General features: G+C 52.3%; 5 protein-coding genes across 5 annotated transcripts, besides 1 other annotated feature; 2 read left to right on the forward strand and 3 right to left on the reverse strand.

The window, feature by feature from the left end:
- Positions 1 to 10: 10 nt before the first annotated feature.
- CYME_CMT257C (small GTP-binding protein of Ran family) lies at positions 11 to 697 on the forward strand (the record flags this gene model as incomplete). Its single annotated transcript, XM_005539212.1, has 1 exon — positions 11 to 697. The coding sequence occupies one exon, from the start codon at positions 11 to 13 to the stop codon at positions 695 to 697; it is 687 nt and encodes a 228-aa protein (XP_005539269.1).
- A 4,701-nt stretch (positions 698 to 5,398) lies between these two features.
- On the reverse strand, positions 5,399 to 7,837 carry CYME_CMT259C (hypothetical protein; the record flags this gene model as incomplete). The annotated part of the gene is made up of 1 exon (XM_005539213.1): positions 5,399 to 7,837. The coding sequence occupies one exon, from the start codon at positions 7,835 to 7,837 to the stop codon at positions 5,399 to 5,401; it is 2,439 nt and encodes an 812-aa protein (XP_005539270.1).
- A 1,494-nt stretch (positions 7,838 to 9,331) lies between these two features.
- CYME_CMT260C (hypothetical protein, conserved) lies at positions 9,332 to 10,036 on the reverse strand (the record flags this gene model as incomplete). The annotated part of the gene is made up of 1 exon (XM_005539214.1): positions 9,332 to 10,036. One exon carries the CDS (start codon positions 10,034 to 10,036, stop codon positions 9,332 to 9,334), a length of 705 nt encoding a protein of 234 aa, XP_005539271.1.
- A 900-nt stretch (positions 10,037 to 10,936) lies between these two features.
- CYME_CMT261C (similar to Pfam GTP-CDC domain protein) lies at positions 10,937 to 12,562 on the forward strand (the record flags this gene model as incomplete). The annotated part of the gene is made up of 1 exon (XM_005539215.1): positions 10,937 to 12,562. The coding sequence occupies one exon, from the start codon at positions 10,937 to 10,939 to the stop codon at positions 12,560 to 12,562; it is 1,626 nt and encodes a 541-aa protein (XP_005539272.1).
- A 489-nt stretch (positions 12,563 to 13,051) lies between these two features.
- Positions 13,052 to 13,360, reverse strand: CYME_CMT262C (U6 snRNA-associated Sm-like protein LSm3; the record flags this gene model as incomplete). Its single annotated transcript, XM_005539216.1, has 1 exon — positions 13,052 to 13,360. One exon carries the CDS (start codon positions 13,358 to 13,360, stop codon positions 13,052 to 13,054), a length of 309 nt encoding a protein of 102 aa, XP_005539273.1.
- A 625-nt stretch (positions 13,361 to 13,985) lies between these two features.
- Positions 13,986 to 16,015: part of a sequence feature (repetitive element) that runs on past the window's edge.

Raw genomic sequence — 16,015 nt, forward strand, 5'->3', positions numbered from 1 at the left:
GTTTGAAAAGATGCAGAGCAACCCTGTTAGTGCTCAACAACCGAACGCTACAGCTGGCGAGAGCATCCCTACTTTCAAGATCGTCCTTGTTGGAGATGGCGGCACTGGTAAAACAACTTTTGTGAAGCGGCACTTGACGGGCGAGTTTGAGCGGCGGTATATAGCAACGCTTGGTGTTGAGGTTCATCCTTTGAAGTTCTACACAAACAGAGGCCCGATCTTGTTCAACGTTTGGGACACTGCGGGTCAAGAAAAGTTTGGAGGTCTGAGGGATGGGTACTACATCCAAGGCCAAGGTGCCATAATCATGTTCGACGTGACGTCGAGAATCACGTACAAGAACGTGGCGAACTGGCATCGTGATTTGGTACGCGTATGCGACAATATACCAATCGTGCTGGTAGGAAACAAAGTAGATGTCAAGGATCGGAAAGTGAAAGCGAAGCAGATCAACTTTCATCGGAAAAAGAATCTTATGTACGTGGATATATCGGCAAAGAGCAATTACAACGTTGAAAAACCGTTCCTATGGCTTGCTCGAAAACTAACAGGAGACCCGAATCTTGTCTTTGTTGAGGCGCCAGCCCTTGCTCCGGCCGAGATCCAGATAGATGAGGAATACAAACGACAAATGGAGGAGGAGCTCCAACAAGCGCAAGCGGTGCCGCTTCCTGATGAGGATGACGAGGAAATGTGACAAGCTGAGCGAGTTGTAGGCGCTGACCTCTACGCTCCTCCGTAAACAAGATCTTCGCGTTAAAAAACGTTCTGATCAGGGTGCGGGCGAGCATCTCTGTTGGCCAGACACATTTACAGATCCCACCGGAAGGAAAGCTTATCGACGTATGGAATTGGTCCCTATATTACATCCATGAGGTTTTTATGAGGATTGGGGCATTTAGGGCACGCAAGACGCTGTTCTTGTGCGGTGGGGAACCACTGGAGTACCCTCCATAGAAATCATCACTCGTGGAGCGTGTCCAGACGTCGCCTAGTGTCTGCATGTTCTGAGCAATTTCAGAATAAAGTGGAATTAGTCCGCTTCTAAAAACGTTCCCGCGAATGTTTCTACCTCTTCACATTGTGATCGACGCCAGCCAGCGCGGGATTTTTCTGTGACTGGTTCTTCTCCCCGCTCTTATCTCCAGCCTTCAATACGTCGTGCTCTCCTATCCGTCCAGCTCTGTTGCCAGCAGTCGAGGGATGTTGATGGCAACGTTACAGCCACGATTTCGCCGCTTCCTCTTGTTTTCTACGTATTTCATGTACAGACGAAGGTTGCAATCAAGCCTTTGCTTCGCATTTTCACCCTTTTTCTGTTCAACTTTAATGCGCCCACATAGCGGTGGTAGGTGACTGCGCTCAGGTCCTCACGAATGTCCACAACGCCTAATCCGCCAAGCGCCGCCCCGTGGTACATGCGCGCTTGCTTTGTCGCCCGGTGAATGCGCTTGACGAGCGCCGGCGGCTCCCGTAGATGCCCTCCGGTCCTGCGCCCTGTGCCGTGCGCTACGCTCACGCGCTTTCCCTGAGTAGTCCCGCACGCGAGCACTCTGGCAGCTGCACGCGCAAGCGCTCGCTGTTCCATTTCAGTCGAGGATTGGTGGTGCGCGATGCTTTCCATGTTGAAATAAGTACCTGAAAAAAGCCCAAGATTGGGAACACATCCAGATATTTCGATCAGTCTGTTCCGTCCTCGTGCACAACTGAGACGCACTGTCCACTGGAGGCGATCGCTGCGATGATTCAAGTCTTAGAACAAGATTCTTTTCCACGCAGACAGAAGATTCGGGGCCCCCCCGGAGAACACTCGAGAGGTGTCATGCTGCCGTTGGGTGCCATTTCATCCATTGCCACAAAGAGAGGAGTTTTCATCCTTCGGGCAGAGTCGATTATTTGGGATGACAAGTCCAGTGAACTCGCGGCCTGGGCTTGTGAACAAGCCGTCGAGGAACGACGTCGAGTTGTTTTCATCGTCACTGGAACGGCGCTCAGTGCTGAACCCACGAGTTGCCTTGCAACAGAGAGATCGAAATTCGGAGAGTGCGTGATTTGAGCATGTTACATGTAATTAGAGAATAAGATCGGAGGCTTGTACGTATAAAATGGATACTGACAGCGTTTTTTTCTATCCCCTGCTCGAGTACGTCGAGAATCGTCTCAGTATCGGTGACGTAAAGTATTCCACTGGAAAGGCCTCGTAGATGTCGCGCCCAAACAGATTACAGAGACTCCTAATGCTACGTACGAATTCGTAAGCCTCTAGAGCAGCATTTTGAATCTGGAGGCTCTGGATCAAAAATGACATTCCTAAAATATATTGAAAAATAGGAAGAAAGCAAGCTTTTCGGGGCTGCATCTCAATTTGTCAAGGCTTTAGCGAGCCGGCCAATCGTCAAAACACTACAAAGAGCATCACTCAAATCTTTAGTTAGTGGAGAAAATCGTATGAACAGCAATTTGTAATATTTCCTATATTCCGGAAAGTCCCTTTCATTCAATACAAACTCATTTCCAGTTAATTCCATCGAGCAGAATCGAAGAGAGGGCTATATGGGTATTCCCCGCGGAAATTATGTGCATAAGAGCCGCTGTTACTGATGTACGACAGAAAATGTGGTCATTGACGTGTGATATATGCACCAGTGAATTCTGAAACACCTGTACCAATACATCTATTTTGTTTGCATTTTTTCTATTATTCTAAGCAAAAGCTTCCATCTTTTGGATTGGGCAGAGGCAGCAAAAACCTCTATGCTGTGAATGGTGGCATGGGAAGAAGAGCTCTAAAAGTGCAAGTCATTCATTCCGCCGTCAACAGCTGGATAAGGCACAGTTCTGATGGACCTAATCGTACACGTCGTGCATCAAAAGAAACAGTACTTACAAATTCCATAGAGGCGACTCTCTTTTCTTCCTTCAAATCCAGTTCATAATTTCCCAAAAAACACCACCAAAGAAGCCGCAGGATGAAAAGTTCTTCTACCGCGGATGCAAACGGCGATGAAGAGGCACAGATGTGCAAAGAAGAAAGCACGATCCTGTGATACTCGCGCAACCTATAGCAAATTGTCGAATTTGAACTAATACGTGAACTCTTATAATTATAATCCTTGACCTGATTTGTGTTCCGCGCATAGGTGAGCGTAATGGAGTGTTTTCTCGTGGTCTATAGGAGATACATTTGAAGTACGTTCATTTTCAAAAATAGAAAGTCCAAGTGAAAGCTGCTTATGTGGAAATATTGGGTCCTGGAGAGCCGTCATCGCCGATTAAGTGAGAAAAGAAGTTCTCGCCGACTATAGAGCGAAAAAGAGCAAGTGACGAAGATGAAGGCGAATAGATGGAAAGAGAGCCAAAAAAAGATATTTGCCCGACGGAACGACGACGAGAGTTTCGTGGCACAGAAGGTACCCATTCGAGGAATTTTCGGATGGGTGCGCTCAACCCACGTAAATGCATGCATGGATTTGTTGAACCGACACGTCAACGCCGCCGTCAATATCGGAAGAAATGTGGTACTAAAGAAGAGACCCAAGGAGCTGGCGCGAACCAACTTTGTGCGGCGACCTCTTATAATCGAAGTTCACAAACAGAGGCTTAAGCCGATAGCAGGCGTCGGGTTGAAATATGCTGGGAAGCATCTGCGGGTAGTTGTTAATTTACCCACGGTCGCGACACTTTTTCGCTCCGTCGAGCAGTACCAACGATAGAGAAGGCCTAACTCTCCAGACACACTTCATTTTTCAGCAATTGCTCCAGCCTGTACTCTCCGGTGGTAGGGCCTATCGCGCAGCCTTGCGGGTGCAAGGCATTCCTTTGGCACATCGCTGATACGATTTATGTGCGACGACGCTCCTCACAGGAATACAGAACAGGTTTAAGACGCTTTACGGGCCTCGGCTCGATATCGAGGAATGTTGGAATGCGATTCGAGTCATGCTCGTGGTGGACTGAGTGAGAAGCTCATAGCGCTATTTGCGATAATATTTTTGGAATTCCACAAGTGAGAGACAACGTGGGACTCCTGAGCATGTTGCCGTGAAGCATCGGCAGGCAAGAAAGTTCGACTCCATACAGTTTAGGCTGAAGTGCACGCCTCCTGGAACATTCATTCATTACATGAAATGTGCATAGATGAACCAGCGAACCAGCGCCTTGAGCTTTCAGTGAGTAAAGTCAAAAACAATGTGGAATTCGCCTGGGTGCTAAGCGGGAGCGTATTTTCTTTTCCCATGATAAACAACTAGAGAACCTTGGTGACAACCTTAAACATGTGCAATTGACGACAGCCTCCAACAGGCCAGGGTACTCAAGAGAAATACAAGTATCTGTAAAAAAACAAGATCCGATGCACCGGAGCATGAACTGATGAGAAACCTATGCTTAGCCTACTCAAGAAAGTGATGCGGCCCATGCTCGCGGAGGCCTGCGCCCAGCATACTCGATTTCCGACAGCATGATACTAACAAACTGACTGCAGAACAACAATCCTCACGGTGAGCGTGATTCCATCATAAAGGTCACTGCCTTTCTCCCAGTCGCTCATAATTCAAAATGCCGTCCGAAGCAGCATCCACGTAGCGATCAAACGCACGGAAAGATTTGAAGCAAGCGCTGCATGCACTGAACGCATTCCATCAAATTAGTGGGATCGAGTGCTTCGCTCCCAGTTATTGCACAAGCAGTAACACGTATTTCACCACGGGGGCATGACCCTGTAACTACCCACAGCTGGGTCACTTTGGCGAGACGCGCACAACTCGCTTTCCATTGCGCATGCCAGCAGCAGCGATTTGCGATGCTCGCTGCCTCTGGCTCTGGCTCTGCCTCCGCCTCGCGCCATCGCAGCGCGGTGTCCAGCCCAGACCTGGCAGTGTCCGACGTGAAGCACACACACGTCCAGGTGAACAGACGATAACAGCCAGCAGCTGCGATCTCTGCGGAGCGTGCGTATCGGTCTGAACGAGGATCGCAAAGCGAGTGCACCAACGTTCTCCAGCGCAAGCCGTGTGCCGACACTGTGGCTGTTCATTCTGTGGCCGTCTACCAGCGAACAATGTGGTGCGGGCGAGTACGCCACAGGTAGGCCTCCAGCATCCATGCGTGCCGCACTCGGATATCGCCGGAAGCGCTCATGAACCCGCACAGGCCACGTTACTGCGCGCGATCGCTACTTCTCGCCCCATCGAGCAGAGTCCCCGTGGCCTGCACTGCGCCAGTGGCAGAGATCGCCACGTTGCCCACTGCACTGCGTAAACCTCGATTCATATGTGCGTAATCACCCTAGCATCCGTACACGCACAGCAGCGCATCGAACACCGGTCCATCCGCAGGCGCGCCTCGCACGGACCCACTGCGGATGCGTGGCAACCCGTCCGCAGCGCTCGTGCCCCATTCATGCGATACTACAGGCACTGCGCGCTCGATTTTGGGGCACGCTCGTCGCGGGCTTCCCTTGCGTCTGCGCAGCGGCATCCGGCTTGGGGTCCCCGAGCACGCCAGCACGCGCATCCACGAGACCTGCCCGCCTGCCGTCGGCTGCAGGTTCCACATCAGCCACCGCATCCCCTGCGGAAGGCGGAGGTGTCGCAACTGGCCGCGCTCTGCCACTACGATCGCCAAAGCACTGGCATACCCAGTGAAACCGCTTCCGCGCCACAGACTCGAGATTCCCGCTGCTGCGCAGCTTGGCAGCATCCAGATGCGCGACGCGTTCGCGGAAGCGTCGACGACGTTCGAGCATCTCACGGGTTGCACGCGCCTGCCGCTCGCGCAGTCGCCACTGCGCGGGAAACGCAGCACGCAGTAACCCGTCAATAGAGGACGCTCGCCGCTCGCGTTGCTCCGTCCGTGCGCACGCATCCGCAGGAGACAGCGCATCGCGCTCGGCGCTCGACACGCATTCCTCGGGCGATGCCGATGCGTGCCTCGCGGCCTGCACCGCTGACGTGTCCGCTGTTTCGCAGCAGTGTCGGCGATACAGACCCGGCTGACACAACGGGCACGAGAGCGTAGCGCCTTGTAGCTCTGCGGAAAAGCGTGCCTCTTGGATGCAGACCTCGCAGAAACGATGTCTGCAGGGGAGCTCGACGGTCTCAAAAAGCATATCCAGGCATATTGGGCACAAAAAGTGCATAGGAACGGATCGCGCAGCTCGGAGAAAAGCTTCGGCCGTCACCGCCGGTCCAGAGGCAGCCACGTTCGCCAGATAGAAGCGTGTCGCAACCTCGTATGGCGACGATGGATCTGTAGTCGGGTTGTAGGCCGCCAGCTGCGACTCGAGTTGGCGGGCTAAGAGGCGGCACTCCTCTGCGAAAGGTCGCACACGCCCGCCGGGCGGCAAAGCTGGTAGATGCGCTGAGGGAGCATGCAAAGAGTACTCACCTGGCGGAGGCACATCGTCCAAAACGTGCCGCAACAGCGTGAGCGCGCCTAACGTGCGCTGATCGCCATCGACGCCCCGACCTGGGGCACATGCCGCCGCAGTATGCAGCTGCCCGGTAGGGGCACCACCCAGCGCCGCATCATCCCCGGTCGCAGCTGGTGTTAGGCTTTCTAAGATGCGGTGCAGCGCCAGAACTGCGCAATCCTTACGGTGGCGTAGATCGGCGAGAAAGCCCAACCGTCTTTGGTCGCACACAAAAGGTTGCTGCACCAGGAATCTGCGAAGGCGCGTAACCAGCACCAGCGGCGGTGCCTCTTCAGAGGGATCCAGCGCTAGGGCCGAGCTCAGCGACCCGCACATGGCCAACCGTACAGCACGCTCGAGTTTTGCATCCTGAATAGCGTTCGGGGCGGCGTTGCCAACGCCGCGGGTACCGCCTCGCCGCTTATCAACGCCATCGGCGTCGCTCCTACCGCCGCTGCCGGCCGGCGTCGCTGACGTCGTCGTCGTGGAGCTCTGCTCGCTCTCACTCTGGCCTGCGCCTTCGAGCGCGTCTTCGCGCACATCCGCAACATCCCAACCATGCCAGCCGCGAGCCGCCGCTTCGTCCGATGCGATCAGAGCCAACGCCTTGGTGAACTTTTTCAAAATCTTTCCAATGGCAACCTGGGCAATCTGCAAGCACACTAGAACCTGCTCCGCCTCCGCGCCCAGCTCCAGCGCGCCACGCACGCTGCTAGATGCTCCCTGTTGGCGCAGCACATCCAGGCGGCACTGCAAGTCAGCTGTGCGCTCTTCGAAAACTCTTCGAAACGCCCCAATTTCTCGGATAATGGAGTCGAAAAAGACCCAAACCGCATCAAACACCTGCTCGAGGTCACTGGGGATCCGACTCAGCTGCAGATTATTGCCCAGCAGCTTCAAATAGCGGGAGCGTCTGCCCAGCGCCTCTGGGGGCACTGATGTCCGATGATGAGCCCTTGGTGCGTGCTCGTCCATGGTTGCGCGTATGCACCGGACAGCGGCCTTTCCCGCCTTGTACATGGCGTACAGAGCGCGGTATCGATCACCGAGCTCAGAGCGCAGGTCCGGGAGCTGCGACGCTGGTGCTCGTGGTCCCATCACAGCAGCATCCGGCAGCGGGTCAGCTTCCGGGGTGGTGTCTTCCGCTGGCACCGGTGAAAGCGAGCGCTGCGAGCTGCCGCGGCCACCACCGGCCCCCGACGAGGCTGAAGTCTCGTAGCCAGCTGAGGAGTCACGGCCGGCATTCTCGGCTACGTCGCACACGACCTCAGGCTCGACTTGTCGGTGCCAGTCGGACGCGCGGCTCTTCGGCGCCGTTCCAGGTGCAGGGCGCTCCCGAGCGTCGGGCGCAGTGCCGTCCGGGCCCACCTGATCCGCTGCCCCGAAAACCTCGTAAAACGCCCGAAGACGGTGACCGTATTTCATGGCTGTGGGCAGCACTAGCGCGACGCAAACAGTGCAGGCAACAGCTGCTGCAGCGAGCTAGAGCACTCGCGACTGCGCATCGAGGTAGCCCCAACCTAGAAAACCGCACAGAACGTCGCGCCACACACACTGAGCCAGAGAAAACGCAGCCTCAGAGCTGTACCGCCCTGTGTCCGCACACCAGCTGCTAGGTCCGCTGCAGCGCGTTGCCCCGCGCCTTACCGTAGCCGTCCGATAAACGCGCTCGCCGCCAGACGCGCACAAGAAGCCCAAGTCCTCAAGGTGCCGACGTGCGCTTCGCGCTGCTGCTCTGTCTGATTGTTCGCACCGGATACCGGTGTCAACACTAGCGCTTCGCAATATACCTCCGTGTGAAGACGAACAGCTCCCGACAACTCGCCTCGACTAGCAGTCCAACGTCCACACACATCCAATACACTTCACCGCACACAGGTACAGTAATTGGTACGCGTACGTGTCGCGTCTCCCGCCGTGCTCCCCTCGAGGGCAGCGCTTGCATGCGCGCGCTACCGCACGATGGACGCGATGCGTTCCTGATCTGCTAGCGTTGCGTCTTGCAGAACGGCTGGCTCACAGCTGGTGGCGAGTCTCGCCACGCAGTGCGATGGGATCCAGGAGATGCGCATCCGGTGCGCTCGCGTTCTCGAGCGCTGCCGCCTCGGAACGCCGAACCGGGACACACACATCGACTGCGCACGCATTGGAATATTGGTGTAGGGAACTCTCGTGCGTGTATGCGCATGCAAGAGGCGGTGCCCCGCCGTGGCTATTCATTTACCCTGTCGATGGAAATGCTTTTTTCCGAATGCAGATTTTTTGTCGGTAATGCACGATAGTGACGCGTGCTGCTTCCCGATTGGATTCGTCGTGACTGCATACCGCGGTGATAAGAAAGTGATGGTGTAGGTATGGAACGTACGCGGAGCGCTCTGATGCAACAAAACCTAATTTCATCCACAGGATAGCCGTGATAGATGTCCGGCCTGTAATGGACTGTACCAATGTTTTGTTGCGGGCACAGAAGGAGCACTGTGTAGAGTCTCTATGCGAAAGGGTTTCAGTTTTCTCTGGCAGGTTCCAAAGAATTCGGGAGTTTTTGATAAGGTAAACGATCGCGATTTGAGATCATCGCAGTCAGTTGGCAGACACCGCACAATGTCAAGCGTATTTCAGAACCGATGCGAAAATCTTCGGAAGATCACTGTACGTCCAGGAGTCCAGCGCCCTCAAACTAATGTTTTCTGCGGCCCGATCTGCGCTGACAGAGTCTCTTCTCTCAAACGTGCGTGAATGCAAATGCTTCATGCGCAATGCTGTTTCGGTCAGTATTCTACGCCAAGTTTCCGTGATTCCAATGCTATTACACGATCTTGTTCCCCGAAATTGGCAACAGAATTATCGCATTTACAGTAACTGAACATAATCCTGCTCAATATACCCAACTAACTCCCTTGAAAGCATGCAAACGCACTCTCACTTGATGACTAAAAACTCTTGTTCGGCAATATTGAATTTGATCGCGGCATCCTGCGATTCGCTTTGGGTATGAAGCAGGCGTGATAAAAGCTCATCACCAAGCACTGCGCCACATGTGAAGCAACCGGCCTTCTCCCGTAGAGCTGGTCTCGCCACAATTAGGCAGCGCGCCGTCTCAACAGCAAGTACAGCTGTGGCCTCGTACATCTCTATCGTGTTGCAGATCGCATGAACACGAACTCTGGCCTGACGATTGCTTTCTACCAAGCTCACCAACGCCTCAGCAAAGAAATGCACTTCCGCTCTAGTGTGCTTCCGAACTTCTTCGTCAGGCCCATAGCCGTCTGGTTTCCAGTACTTCAGAATCCTCCGACCGGCACGGCCTGCTTTAGAAAGGGCAAAAACAGTCATCGCCTGGAAGGAAAGTCTAAGCAATGCAGTTCTCGAGTCCAGAAGGACATAGTGACAGTATCGAGCTATTTTGGCAGACTGCGGATTCTGTCGTCCGAGCTGGCGTGCAGTAGCACGCACAACAAGAGGATCTGAGCTCTGCAACGGCAGGGCGTAACCCTCAAGCTCGCCTCTCTTCATGTAATGCAGCCTGGGTTTGATGGGAACAGGCCTATTCTCTTGAAGATGGGTTTCATTAGCAACGCTCGACTGCGCAAAACGTTGCGATTTTCTCCGACGGTAGCTTGCCATATCCTTCAACGATTCCAAAATAGTGTAGAATGTCCCAGCACTGACCCCATGGAGTGATCCTTGCGAAAGCGTACTCTGGCCAATGAAATGAATCAAGCATTCGATGCTTACAAGGGATTCAGCAGTGGGCGTCGCCACCTCGTGGGCATGCTTTTCCAGCAAATTGCTTACGTGTTTGAGAGAAAAAAGCACACCGAGGTCAGCGGGCACAGAATCAAAACCGCATGCTGGAATGACAAGCACCCCTGCCTCGACGGCGGATGAAAATACGTCGTTGCCCTCACTGTATGGAATACCAAGCTGGTCGATGAAGTTTGGCTCCCCCGTGATATCCACATAGTCCGCTCCCCCTTGTATACAGGAACGAACGACGTTAAGGCCAGACAGCGAGAAAGGACCTGCACAATTTAAGAGCACTTTTGTTCTTCTGGCCAGAGCACTAGCCCCGAAGTGTCGCTCGAGTCCACACTGAAAATCTTGCACTTGCTGTCCAAGCTCTGGCGGAGAGCTTCCAGTTTTCTCAGGTTGCGTCCCGCAAGCGCTACTTTATCTTCACTTAAATGTTTGAGGGCATACTTCGCAACAAGCGTACCGGTAAAACCGGAAGCCCCGTAAACAATGATGTCAAACTCTCTCTCGACTTGCGACATGCCTCAAAAGTGCACCACGATTCCAGAACGCTGCAATAAATGCACTTAGAGGCGGGTCGAGGGGCGTGCGCAGCAAAAGGTACAAGCTCGGCAGATTTGTTGGCGTAGCGCACTAGACTACCCACTCCTAAGCAATAAAGCTGTTTGTTCTTTATGCGGCCGTAAAAATTCCGCAGCTTGTCGCAGAAGCCCTAAATCACTCACACGGGCCTCGGAAAACAAAAGTGCTTCCAGGAACTTTGGCTCCAACATGGAACCCGTTTGCCTCAGCTCTGGGCAACTGATTTCAGCCAGTGGTGCTTTCCTCGCAGCGCCGGGAACCAACGACGATTTCAAAGCTGAATCCTCTACAGGTACGCTCGCAGAGGACTTGCCTTTCGTTTGTGCAATAATTGGGGCGCAGGGGAGCGGCAAGTCGACGCTTTTGAACGATCTGTTTCACACAGACTTCCCAGTCCTGGACGCCTCGAGGACCGGGCCCCGGCGCACTACTGAAGGGATCTTTTATGCTTTGTTGCACCTCCAGGAACGCGGCAATTCGCTTCTGATTTTTGATGTGGAAGGATTAGACAGCAAAGAACGCGGATCTACTGGTCGACACTTCGAATACAACGTGGCATTCTTTGTTGCCTACACTGCAGATATTGTGATTCTGAACGTGTTCAGTCATGATATTGGGAGGCAAAATGCCGCCACTTTTCATGCGCTAGTCACTGTTTTGAGGGAAAAATTCAAACTGGTCGAATCCAGTCATAAAAAAGACCGCACGCTTCTACTTGTCGCGATTCGAGACTTCGATGAGGTCGACGCACCCATAGATGATCTGAAACAAGCGCTCGAAGATGATTTTCACGCTCTTTGGCCCAGTGTTGTACAAGGCAGTGACATTAAGATGGAAGAACTTTATGATATTCAGTTCTACGGTCTCCCGAGCAAATTGTTTGAAATCGCTAGATTTGAGGAGAAAGTAGATCACATGCGAAAGAGCATAATGGATCGATGGCTTCGCACGTCGGGTGGCCTATCCTCGTCATCATCTTTCCTCATGCTTTTCAAAGAGCTGTGGACGGAGATCTCTAATCGGACTTCTAGTCCTGAGCCATTGTGCATATCCGCAACGGCTTCACTGGTTGAGCTCCTGATTGACCTGCATTGCACGAGAATCATTCAGTACGTAATGGGAGGAGCGCGCGAGAAAGTACATCGGGCGCTCTCATCTATTCTCGAAAATTTTAGCGATGAAATATCTGTCGCTTCTCTCGCGCTTGAAATTCATGATGAGAGCATTCTCAAGTACCGCTGGATGGCTAGACACTATGTCCATTCTCCCACCTTTAGCCGGAAAGAAACGGAGCTGCATGGATTGCTGTGGTCACAGCCAGATGGGGATCTTGCAAATCTCGTTCGGCAGTACTGGTTTGTCGTCACTGAAAATCGATGCAGGGACTTTGAAGCAGATTTCGCCTCCATTCTTGGAGGCACAGCCGACTTTGAGCAGCAAACGCAGCAGCTACGCGGAAAATGGGCCTCTTCGTTGGCAGATTTCTTGCGTGAGGAGTCGCAAAAGCTTAATTCCCTGATGCCAGAGGTGCAGACGCTCCAGCATACTTGCATGGAGCGCTTCGAGAATCATGTCGGAAGCTGCATAGACGAGAGACGACGCCAGGGAGCTGTGATGTTGCCTACCCTGGATGGAAATTGGAGGCAATATGGAAAACCTGCTTCCAAAAAGGGAATCTTGCAAAAAATGCGACCCGTCCTGCTGCGCATTCTGGTCATTTACTTGAATTACCTGCAGGCGAAGCAACGCATGAAGAGCATCCAATCCCGCAAACGCCGGTGCGACTTGAATATGCCTTTGGGCCCAACGTTCTAGTTTGAGTGGTTGCTCACACAGACGGGATCCACACGGGGTATTTCGAAAGAGGTTGCTGTCACCCGCGTTCACTAAACAGGATGCAGTGCACAGGACCTGAAAGTTTTGCATCGACCAAGATGAACAAGCATCTTATCTGTTGATATCGCTGCATGCTGGAGGTCTCGCGAGCTTGCAGCATCGAACCAAATGGCACTGACAAAATGAGCCGAATGTCGATATGCTCGACTGCTGAATACCTAAGGCCGTAAGCAAACTTTGGAGCTCGATGGTATCGATTGCATTATTTCTTTGCTTTTCCGTCAATAGAGCTCCAGTTTATTTGCGTGCGGGATACAAACATAGAGTGGGTCCGGAGCAGAATTTCTAGAAGACCCGTATATGGTCCGTAGCGCAATTACCTGGAAGCGCTTCCTGTGAAAGTGATGAGTCCTTTTTGCTGATGATGGTTACGTGATTCCGAGCAACATATCCATATGAGATTTCTGATCACAGGAAGGTTCCTGTATGACGCAAAAGCGGACTCACGAGAAATACCGTGTCGCCGCGGACGTAAACCAGCTGAAGCTTGCGTCTCTCCTGTCTCACGATCTGCTCGTAAGTCTCCTCATCAAGTTCAGCTTTTTGTAGCGTTTCCTCGGCATCGCTTATAATAAGGTTCAGGTGCTGATCGTACGCGTGTAGAGTCCCAACGAGTTCTCGATCACCTTTCAGTTTAACGAACACCCTTTCGTCAAGGGCTATCCGAAGCAGCTCCACGGGCTCCTCTAATTGCCCTTTTCCGACAGTGAACGACATGGCACGCTTCCAGCGCAACAGAGAACCGCCCGCGTATTGACTGCTACGAAGTTCTTTGGCCGTGGAACGCCCGCGGTACTTAAACACAATTTGGCCCCACCGCTGCGTGGAATCGAGTGCTTGTCCAAAGCGAGGAGCAAGCGATCGAAATTATTATGCAACGTACACTAAAGATCTTAGGCGAGATCCCTGTAACATAGGTTCTTTATTGGATAGCGAAGGAGGACTGCATTCCTCCTTCTGGTAAGTCATACGACAGTACTCGGATAGCTGAGGAACCCTGAAAGAGAAAAATACGTGCGCTCAGCGCCAAAAACCGGATTCTCATAAACAGTTTTGGTTTTACAGTAGAAAACGACCCGTTGATCACAGTGCACAAAGCAAAAGTGACGACGGTAGCCACCAGGGGCGTCTCTTTTTCTCGACAGCTTGTTCATATAGTTCTGCAAGCACTAGGATATGGTCGCAAAAAGGGTCCAATTTCATGCACGGCCATCTTCCACTGAAATCGCAAGTACAGATTTCCTGGAACGAAGCGATTGGTTTGAAGCACGGAGAAGTCGCTTTGTTTTTTCAGTCGATTAGACGTCCTTCCGATGAAATGGTCGAAGCCAAGGTAGGTTCTCGCGGAGCAGAGAACACGTTCTATGTACAATAGATCTCGAGGAGAACGAAGACGTCATCATCGGTTCTAGCTGCAGTGGAGTCATTTGGCGGCCTCAGTTTCGCTCGCAGAGAATGCTCGTCCACGAGTGCCGACTTTATCGAATCGTTGAAGACTTTTTCCCTGATGTCTGACAATGCCCTTCTGTTTGAAAATGCGATATTTCACCATTCCCTTTGTGTTCGACGTTTTCCAGACTCTATCGGGGAGTAGAACTGCTTCTCATACCTCCGAAAGCTCAGTGTTTCAACCGCATCGAAAGAGTGTTTGCTATCGTGATATGTAATGATCGCTCCTCTGAGAGAATCCCTGAAGTACTTTGCACGGTGACACCAGGACATGCGTCGTTGTTGTTCCGCAAGTGCTTCTCCCTCTGAAAAGATCCTCATCTATGGGCAAAAAGAAGTGAGTTCATTTTCAAAAATAGAAAAATGAAGGAAAGTTATGGATATGTAAGTCGAAGATACTGGAGGCCCGGCGTTGCCGGGATCCAACAAACGAAAAGAGTGCCGAGCCCAGAGGAACAGGAAAAGACGAAGAAGCAAAAGGGGCGCTAGATGTCGAGAGCGACACGATAGGGGACACTACGACGAGATTGTACTGAAAGCCTATCTTGTACGCCATATCAAGGATTCGCACTATCAAAAATTAAAAAAGCCATCAGAAACCGTAGCCCGTCCAACTCCAGATTCGTCGACGAAGAGACATCACCCAGGAGCACGAATGGAGATTCTGTGATCCGTGCTGTTCTGGGGCTTATCAACCCAACAGAAAATGTATCAGAGATATAAAATGGTGCTATCCCCTCATCCTGCTCTATTTCGTGTTCCTGAACCGAGAACTACAACGCAAGAAGGAGATGGAGCCGTGTGGGAAAAAATCAAGAGTCGTTGGAACGGAAGGCTTTCCTAATGGATAAGCGCTTCAACGTCGTTCCGTTATGCAACATCAAGTGGCACGTTGTGGCAACCATCGCAAGCGTCCTTTACGGCATCATGGAGATCTGTCCGGAGTTCGATGTAAGCAGGGATGAATTTACGGGTGAAAACAGGGAAACTCTTTGGAAGCGCACCTTCGATTTCAAACGTCTCAACACGAGCAAGTGAAAGGTATGCTCGGGGACGATCGAAAGCGATGGGGTATCTAAATGTGGACACTATTGGCACTTTAAATTGGATCGTTCTATTTTGTCTTCGGCTTCGCCCCCGCCGAAACGTGAAGACACAAGGAGATGGATCCTGCAACGCAGGAGGTGCAGGAGAACGACTTTGTCATCGGCGTGGAGCCCTGAAATACGAATGTCATGACCATCGCTGCTCCCATGCGTGAGGAAGATGGCACTGACGGCAACTTACGACAAAAAGACATCCGTCTTTTAAAGTTCTCAAGAACGAGATATTATTGAGAATCGGGAATTATGAATGCATGGAAAAAAAGTGAGGCATGGAGTGCAGGAGTGAAGGAGCATCGGGAAGCGATCAGCCGGGTGACGAGCCGCGGAGCGCACTTTCAAACTTCTCGTGAATTCATGAAAATTCGCGCTGCTCATGTCGCGGAGCTGTGGAGAGAGTATACAAAGTCCCGGTGGGCTCGTCAGCATATGAATCTGTATTGCTGGAAACAGCGTGCATTCGCAAAATTCTTCAATGCGTTGTGCGCTCTCACAGTTGATAAGAGTCAAAGGCTCGAAATAGCATAAACGCAGGGCCCTGTGTGCCCAGAAAAAGGAGCACACAAGCTTTGTCGAAATGAACATTCATGGATGGCACCCAGTGTCTTGTTCCGGTACGGATAGATGAATTCCGAACGTCATACGTGCACCATGAGCTGGGGTGTACAATTCAGAAGGTCGAGATGGAGCGAAGGCAGAGGAGCCCTGATGAGATAGAAAAGTACGGAGAGCTGAAAGATCATCGAACGGCGCAGAGGGCGCGAGTTCGAGGAATCCCTGCGTGAATGAGTTCCACCGGAGGCAATAAGCCAATGGAGTT

The sequence above is a fragment of the Cyanidioschyzon merolae genome, chromosome 20, assembly GCF_000091205.1.
Source record: "Cyanidioschyzon merolae strain 10D DNA, chromosome 20, complete genome".
Lineage (NCBI taxonomy): Eukaryota > Rhodophyta > Bangiophyceae > Cyanidiales > Cyanidiaceae > Cyanidioschyzon > Cyanidioschyzon merolae.